We start from the raw sequence: 9,281 nt of genomic DNA, 5'->3' as shown, positions 1-9,281 counted from the left end.
TTTTCCCCAACTACCCTCAAACTCAATAATGGAGGCTCGAAGCATATCCTCCAATATTTGTATTACCCTCTCAGACTGGCCGTCTGTTTGTGGATGGAAAATGGTACTAAAATTCAACCTAGAACCCAAAACTTCTTGCAAGCTAGACCAAAATCTAGATGTAAACCTTGGATCTCTATCAGACAAAATAGAAATAGGGATTTCATGCATCCTCACAATCTCATTAATGTATAATTATGCCAAACGTTCTAGTAAGTAGTCCATTCTGATTGCCAAGAAATGAGCACTCTTATTTAGTCTATCTACAATGACCCAAATTGCATCATGATTCCTTTGAGTGCGTGAAAGTCCAAAAACAAAGTCCATCGTTATCCTTTCCCATTTCCACTCAGGTATTGACAAGGGTTGCAGTAGACAAGCTGGGACTTGATGTTCAGCTTTTATTTGTTGACATACCAAGCATTTAGAAATCTACTCTGCAATGTCTTTCTTCATACCACTCCACCGGTAGTGCTCCTTGATGGTCTGATACATTTTAGTACCTCCAGGATGCATTGCATAAGGCGAACTATGTGCTTCAATCAAGATCTACTTCCTCAATTCATCATCATTAGGAACACACAACCTATTTTTATATAATAATGTATCATCTTTCTTCAATGTAAATTCTGAGACTCTTCTATTTTGGACTTCTTCAACCCGTTTCACAAGCTTCTCATCTAACTTCTGCGCTTCTTGGACCTGCTCAAGTAAGATTGGATTGACTTGAAAATTAGCAATGATAGAACCATTAGAATTAAATGAAAGACAAACATTCATGGCTCTTAATTTAAGAAGCAAGGGCAAAGGACTTAGAGTTAAACTTGCCAGGGAATTGCGATTCAACGCATCTGCAACCACATTAGCTTTACCAGGATGATAATCAATCATGCAATCATAATCTTTGATGAGTTCAATCCATCTACGTTGTCTCAAGTTTAACTCTTTTTGTGTACCCAAGTACTTCAAACTCTTGTGATCAGTAAATATGTGACATTTCTCCCCGTACAAGTAATGCCTCCAAATTTTTAAGGCAAAAACAATGGCAGCAAGTTTAAGATCGTGAGTGGGACAATTCAACACATGCGATTTCAACTTTCGAGAGGCATAAGCAATTACTTTCCCTTCTTGCATCAAAACACAACCCAAGCCAAGTGAGATGCATCATTGTATACTACATAATCTTTCCCTTCAGCTGGCAAAGAAAGTATTGGAGCTTGTGTCAACAAGGGTTTGAGCTTTTCAAAGCTCTCTTGACACTTATCATCCCACACAAATTTGGCGTCTTTCCCCAAAAGTTTGGTCAAAGGAGAAGCTATAATAGAGAAGCCCTTCACGAACCTCCTATAGTATCTTGTTAAACCCAAGAAACTTCCGATCTTAGTTGGAGTTTTAGGAGGTTTCCAATCAACAATAGCTTGAATCTTTCTAGGATCAATCTTCACACCTTCAGCTGATACAATATGCCCTAAAAATGCCACTTCACTCAGCCAAAATTCACATTTGGAAAGCTTCGCGTATAGTTGCCTCTCTTTCAGAATTTGCATGATAATCCGAAGATGCTTATCATGATCTTCTCTATTCTTGGAATAGACTAAAATGTCATCAATAAACACCACCATAAATTGATCAAGATAAGACTTGAATACACGGTTCATTAGATCCATAAATGCATCGGGAGCATTTGTCAAACCAAATGGAATTACCAAAAATTCATAATGGCCATACCTGGTCCTAAAAGCAGTTTTAGGAACATCTTGCTCCCTCACGCGCAACTGATAATAGCCAGACCTCAAGTTAATTTTTGAGAACAAGCTGGCACCCTTCAGTTGGTCAAACAAGTCATCGATTCTAGGCAGTGGGTATTTGTTCTTGATTGTTACCTTGTTTAGCTGTCAGTAATCAATTCAAAGCCTAAGAGTGGCATCGTTTTTTTCACAAATAAAATAGGAGCTCCCCAAGGCGAAATACTGGGACGGATAAAACCTTTCTCAAAACGTTCTTGCAATTGAGCCTTCAACTCTTTTAATTCAGCTGGAGCCATTCTATAAGGAGCGATAGAAATAGGGGTAGTTCCAGGGACAAGCTATATAGGAAATTCAATCTCCCTTTCTGGAGGCAACCCAGGAAGATCATCAGGAAATACAACGGGAAAGTCGCACACGGTTGGTATGTCATTAAGACTTGGACTCCCCAATCGTGTATCGACTATATGAGCAAGATAGGCATCACAACCTTGATAAATCATCTTCCTTGCCAAGACCGTAGAAATAATATTAGTTGTCAATGATCTTTTTCCTTGAGCTACTATGTGTGAGTATGTAGGAGTTCTAAAAGTCACTTGCTTCAACCTACAATCAACCAATGCATAGTGCCTATATAGCCAATCCATACAAACAATAACATCATAGTCTTGGAAGGGCATTTTAAGCAAGTATGCAGGGAAGACCAGATTTTGAATCATGAATGGACAATCTCGGTAAATCCTGTTAACAATAGCCTGATGACCTAATGGACTCGTGACCAGCACATCAAAGTCAAGTCTCACAGATTTAATAGTATCAGGAAATGCAAGTGATGAGCAAACATAAGAGTGTGAAGATCCAGGATCAAATAATGTAACAACAGATATGCCAAATAAGTGAAATTTACCAACAACCACGTCCGGGCCATCTTGGTCATTCTTCTGCCTCATATCATAGACTCGTGCAGTAGATCTCGACCCACTAGCCTGATTAGCTCCACCTGAACCCGCCGCTTGCATATTTCTAAGTCTTGCACCGCTATTAGCTTGAGAATGAGTAGTGATAGGCTTTTGAACTGAACCCTCTGTATGTGTATACGAAAGATGATTAGGATTAGGACAATTCTTCACTTTATGACCCATACTTCCACAATTAAAACAAGCACCAGAAGCTCTTCTGCAGGCACCATAGTGATTCTTTCCGCACTGTGCACAAGTAGGTGTATAAGTTTTGCCTTGGCCATAACTTGGAGTACTAGCAGTATAGAAATTTGGTTTATTCTTCTTATGATTTGATGACTTCTGTGCACTTTCAATCTTGGAATAGTCAAACTTTCCCTTCTTGGGTGGACCGCCATAATCTGAATTACCCTTCCTAAACTTATTTTCTCTCCTAGTAGCTTCTTCCTTGTCAATTCGTTCCCAAGTAAGAGCAGCTGAAATTAGCTTGGAAAAATCCCCAAGTTGCAAGATTGCCACAGATTTTTGAATGTAACCATTCAAACCCTCTTCAAATCTTCTGCACTTGTCTCTTTCACCATCAATAATACCTCCAGCATAGCGAGAAAGCCTTAGAAAGTTTTGTTGATACTCTGCAATAGACATACTCCCTTATCTTAAATTCAGAAACTTTGTTTTCTTTGCATCACAGTAGATACGAGGGACATATTACACACGAAATGCTTTCACAAAATCATCCCAAGTCAGCACTGGAGGTATTGCTTTTGCATTTGGTACACTTACCCACCAATCATAAGCATCTTTTTGTAAAAGAGAGATAACATACTTAAATTTGGCAGCATTAGTACACTCTAGTTGTTCAAAGACCATCTGTATGCGCTCTATCCATTGTTCAGCTACTGTGGGATCAGTGGTGCCTTCAAATTCAACTCCACCCTTTTTCCTCATCTTCTAAAAATTCATTTCACTAGGTTCTGACATTGTCCCAGCCAAGTGACGAAAGAACTCAACCATCTGAAATGGAGGAGTCATAATAAGAGTACTATGACCCATTACTCTTGGATTATTGCCCACTTCATTTTCACTAACACGATGATGATTTAGGTTAGGCAAAGGTACCTCATCTCCTTCTTGGAGGTGAGGTGGAGCATTATAATGGACTTGACTTTCATCAACGGATTCAATATCTCTATTCGAAGAAGAGGCCATATTAAAATTCCTATAAAAGATAAGATCACACTGCATTAGGGACATGTACATGATTTATATGTACAAGGAATACAACAAATTATATTAAACAAGTATGCAAAATTTTATAATCTCCAAGTTATTTTCAAGAAAGAAAATAACAAAAATATTAGGTACGATCACAACAAAAATCCTAGAATCACAAACCTAGGCTCTGATACCAAAACTTGTAGCAAACCCCTTTGGGAGAGTGCTACTTGCGAAACAAATCAAATTTACTACTTACACCATTAAGAAGATATAAATAATAAAAATATTCAAAATAATTAAGTAGCGGAAACAGGCCCATGCGATGAGGTCCAAAGTGCAATATTTTTATTTTTGAAAATACTCTTCATAATTTTTATTTTATTTTTTAAAATGAAATACAATGTCAAAATTTCAACATAAGGTGATACAACCCTTCTTGAAAAATCAACATATTAAAGAAACTTTCTAACAAAATTATACTTTCATTCGACATCACTGCAAGTTTGTATTGTACATAAATTTCAAACTATCGTTTATAAAAAGGAAAACTAGTTTTCTCCTTTGTACATATATATAAGACAAAGTATAAATTTAACATATTACAATACTTGAGTTATTAACACACCTTAAAACAGGAAAATAAGTTACCAAATTCAAGTTACAAGATTTTGGTCTTAATATCCAAGCCTCTAAATAACATACATAAGTGTGACATATATATCTTGTACAAATCCCAAAACTATACAAAATCATGGTGCATATACAAATGTGATCTCCATAAGTGCTCCCAAAAAGACTACTTCATAAGGCCGTATTCAAATTTCATCATCTACATTACCGACGATGGAAAACAACTATCGCTAAGCATAAAGCTTAGTGGCGTCTAAACTTTGGGCTTGGATCTATTAACTTCTTCAATTCTCATTTTCAGTCATAGGTAGATCAAATGAAACATAATTTAAAACAAGCAAACAAATATATCAAAAGTATCAAATATCAACCCTTAAAGTATTTTCAAATATCAATAACAATGTTCAAGATTCAAGAGTTGAGAAAGCATTTACAATCAATCCAAGAAAGCTTGTAAAATATCCACTTTTCGCCCAACATGTACGTCATGCCATTACACTAAGCATAATCAGATATCAAGATGGACCGAAGTCCCAAATCAAGTAGGGTCAAAACCCAATAGTCAAGAGAATCAAGAACCATATTAAAAATGGCTTCCTAGTTCATTCTTAACACAGACAAGTTTCATAATTTCAGACGAACTATAAATCCAAAGTCAAAATGGAAAAAGATCCAAATTAAGAGGCATGCCAAGATGAGTGACAAAGTCACTTCCACAAGAAGGACAAAGTCCCAACAAGAATGCAAAATGATCAAACAATCCATACGAGTGGGCGATTTAGCAAATATCTTGCGATACTTGATATAACACGAATACAATGCTATTAATTGAAGACAATAAAAATAAAATATGAGGTTATTTTAAAATATTCCAGCAAGTAAAAAGAGTACAAAGTTTATACACAAACCTTGGTGTTTTACCACAAAATAGTTCAACCACAACTTCAGGACGTTCGAATCGTCTACGCCCTAGACAAACCAAATCCGTCCACTTCCTCAAACACTTCCCCTTAGATTTTACAAGGATATATATACCTTAAATACATAATAAAATATCTATATAAGTTCAGTGATTTAACATTTCAAATTAAACATGATATTGGTGAAAATTACCCAAAATGTTTGAAACAGAAATTCTGGACAGCATCATTGTCTCGTGTTATGACTCAGATTTGAATATGAAAAAGGACACACTAGAGTGTGTGGTCTTCTTTAGAGTTGTAGATATGTGTCTTAGTGTTTCATAACATCTTTAATCACCCCGATATCAATTTTGTACAAAATATTATGCTAAACGTACTAACAGTAGTACAGGGAGGGTTTGTAAAATAGAAAATCTGGGCAGCACTTGCCCTGTACTTCATCACCTATTTTTGGGTAAATAAAAGACAAACCTCATTTTGGTTCCTTCATAAGAGTTATAGATATATGAAATAGCTTTTAAGAAAGTCTTATATCACTTAATACGAAACTCGATACAAAAATATATGAAGAAAACATTAATAGTTGTCTAGTGTAAAAACGGGTTTAGTAACTTACCACAAAAGAGATGAGCAACTTGAGCTTCACCAAGAACGAATTTTGTTGGTTGGTTTAGTGGAAATTTATGGTGATTTTCATGAAGTTTTCAGGTGATAAGAAGGAGAGAGGGCATAGGTTTTCTTTTTCTTGAAAGAATGAAAATGGGAAGTTTATGGAAGACTAAGTCAATCAAAGTTATCTTGAAGAATTTTGGATAAATATGAAATAAAAATGGCTGCCCAACTACTAAATATCCTTAGATAAATACAAAAGGGTGGTAGCCCAAAAATATAATTATAATGTATTTAACAACAATTCATCAAAATAATATTAAGTGTTACACATAGCAACACCATGGAACTTCTTTGTCAATATTAACACAACCTAGAGTAAGGAATTTTCATGTATTGTAAATTTCACGTTTAGGAAGTGTGAAGTATAACTATCTCCTCATTATAAAGATGCCCAATCGAAAATATAAATATTATTAAATATTTGGGGTGGTACAGGGCGGTTTCCTTCTCCAAAGCCAACTGGTCTATTTTGCTCTTCCATCGTCGGTCGTGGCTTGAATCTCGTTCATCTCGATTCGGAGTTGGTCGATCTAGTTGATCTTCTGTTGGACCTGCGAGGTTGTTTTGTTAACCACCACGACTTTTTCCTCGTTTATAAGTTGAAAGACCTTTACCTTATTTACCAGGTCGGCATGTTTCCGCCTCAGGGTTGAAGCTTCCTTCTAAGACCTATCTAGCTCGGCTGGAAGGTCCTTGACGGACCTGTCTTGTTGTTCGCTGAGTAACTTATACATATCCTGCTTTCGAACCTGCTACTTGAGCTGGAGCTCGAGCTAGTTGACCTCACCGCGATACTGGAGGATACTCTCATGGTGAATTACCGAGGCCTGCAAAACAATGAAAGTCGTGAGAGATATCAAAACCTAAGTAATATTCAAGAAGACGTAGCTATGTCTTACCAGGTTTAGCGCCTGCTGCGCCTCATTTAAAAGACACGACACATACACCTTGTTCATCTTTGCCCGGTCTTCCTCGGCCATTGTACATTGGAGGTAGCAGGCTATTCCCACGAGAGTAGATAGAACCCAGGCATCCATCTGGACAGTAAGAATAACTGCTCTCTTGCGACCAGGGTCCACACTCAAAGCGGGAAACTAATTAACCAACTTTGGGATTGAACTCGGCCCTCCAGCTTATGAAGATACATCCTTATTCAGGATATCCAGGTCGCCAGCCCGAAAATATCTTCCAAAGTAGACGAATCCACGCCATTGCAGAAGGAATGAAGGGGGCCATCCGCACCATGGGCTCCTTCACTTGACTCCTCTTTTCCTGCTTGGGCCTCCTCAAGTATGGACACAGTGTAAGAGGGCGTCCCCATTATTTCTATTAAACTGATCGCTTCCTTCGGTGCAGAACCGGTCTCATCCCTTATACCCGTATCGACCTCTAGAGACTAAGGGTGGTTAGCCTCACGAATCTCCCCTTCGATTGCCGCCTGCTCCCCAGGAGGGGTCGATCCATGGGCAACAAAAATGACATCTTCTTCCAAATCATCCCTGAGCCGGAGAAGTGAGTCGGAATCTAGTACCCTGGAGCCGGTATTCTTCTTGGTCTTACGAACCACCCTCTTCTTTGGCTTCACCTCATAACCCGGGAGGCCTGAAGATTTTCTTTTCCTCTTCTTCTTTTCCACCACTGAAGCCCCGGATTGTCCCGTAACATAGGGATCAACGGATAAGGACATGTCCTTATCACCTTCTAACGGACTAATTTCGGTGGTCTTAGGCAAACCTGTGAAATAAAAAAAAGGTCAGTGTTACGTAAGTTAAGAGCACGGTAATGTCTATTCAAAGGAGAACATTACCATGAGAACGTGCCTCTCATCGGCCCTTCGAAAGCTTGCGACATGAGCGCTCGAAGTATGACATATATTTGTAGATGCCTTCGATCAACTCCTTGAGCCGGGGGACCGCATTTGGAACCCGGGCAACAGCTGCGCAACCACAAATACAAATGATGAAAATGGAAATGAGTAAGAATTGACACTTAAGGAAAGACTGCACTTACGAGATACATTCCATTTTTTGGGGAATGGCATAAACTCGGGGGATGGGGGTTATTATATCTTCGGTCTTCACCCGAACAAAGCGTCCCTGCCAGCCTCGGTCTCGATCCTTGTTAATGCTCAAAAAGGGGGCCTTGCTGGCCCAGCAAGTAAGCTTGATTAGTCCCCTTAGAAAATTCGAGGACTATATAGATGGAGCAGGTGGTCGATGGTGAACCAATGAGACTCGGTGTTATTCACAAAATAACGGTGGAGTATCATGATCCTCCATAGAGACGGGTGGATTTTCCCAAGAACATCCCGTATCTCTTGTAAAAATCCAAAACAACTAGGTCTACCGGGCCCATCGTGAAGGGATAAGTGTAAACACTTAAATACCCCTCCACATGGGTAGTGATTTTGTCTTGGGCCCGGGGACTACCACGTCCTTATCTCCCCATTTACAATCCTCTCGGACAGTGGGCATCTATCTTCGGTGACAGAGCATATATATCTCAATGCACATTCACCTAGGTCTTGTTTGGAAGAGGCCTTCTCGACCTTGAAGTCGTCTGCAATTGAACAACCCCCGGGAATAAAGCTTTTCAAGGGGGCTCGGGGGCCAGTTCGGTGGCAGCCACTTCGGGAGAATCTGTCTCGAGGACGACCATTTCGAGAGCAGCCGCTTCGGTACAGGCGACCGGATGGGAAGATGAAGAGGCATCCTGTTGAGGAACTTACTCGGAAGTTTTAGCCATTAGTATAGAGAAAGCTTGAAAATTTAGAGAAAAGGTATAGAGATTTGAAGGAGCAAGTTTAAAGACTGAAGAAAAAAGTATGAAGACTTAAAGATTTGAAGCAAATATGGGTAGGAACCTAAGAACAATTCTGAAGATTTGAAGATCAAAGGGAAATATATGAAAGTTTGAAAGAAGTTGATAATAGCCGGGAAATTTGAAGGTAGAAGCCTGATTGGAAGTGGAAAAAGAGCAAAGGGTAGAAGCTTTTATAGGACAAGCACGCGACGCTTCGTATTCGGAGGAACCAGCCGATAGTTGACACGTGCCCAAAATCAGAACTACGTAATTGATGGGACATTTTGACTTCT

General features: G+C 38.9%; 1 protein-coding gene across 1 annotated transcript; it reads right to left on the bottom strand.

The window, feature by feature from the left end:
- Nucleotides 1–2,125: 2,125 nt before the first annotated feature.
- LOC142164128 (uncharacterized) lies at nucleotides 2,126–3,388 on the bottom strand. The gene has a single exon (XM_075221312.1). The coding sequence runs from the start codon at nucleotides 3,386–3,388 to the stop codon at nucleotides 2,126–2,128; it is 1,263 nt and encodes a 420-aa protein (XP_075077413.1).
- Nucleotides 3,389–9,281: the final 5,893 nt, after the last annotated feature.

Source organism: Nicotiana tabacum, chromosome 9 (genome assembly GCF_000715075.1).
Source record: "Nicotiana tabacum cultivar K326 chromosome 9, ASM71507v2, whole genome shotgun sequence".
Taxonomy (NCBI): Eukaryota; Viridiplantae; Streptophyta; class Magnoliopsida; order Solanales; family Solanaceae; genus Nicotiana; species Nicotiana tabacum.
This window is presented reverse-complemented; position numbering and strand designations above follow the sequence as displayed.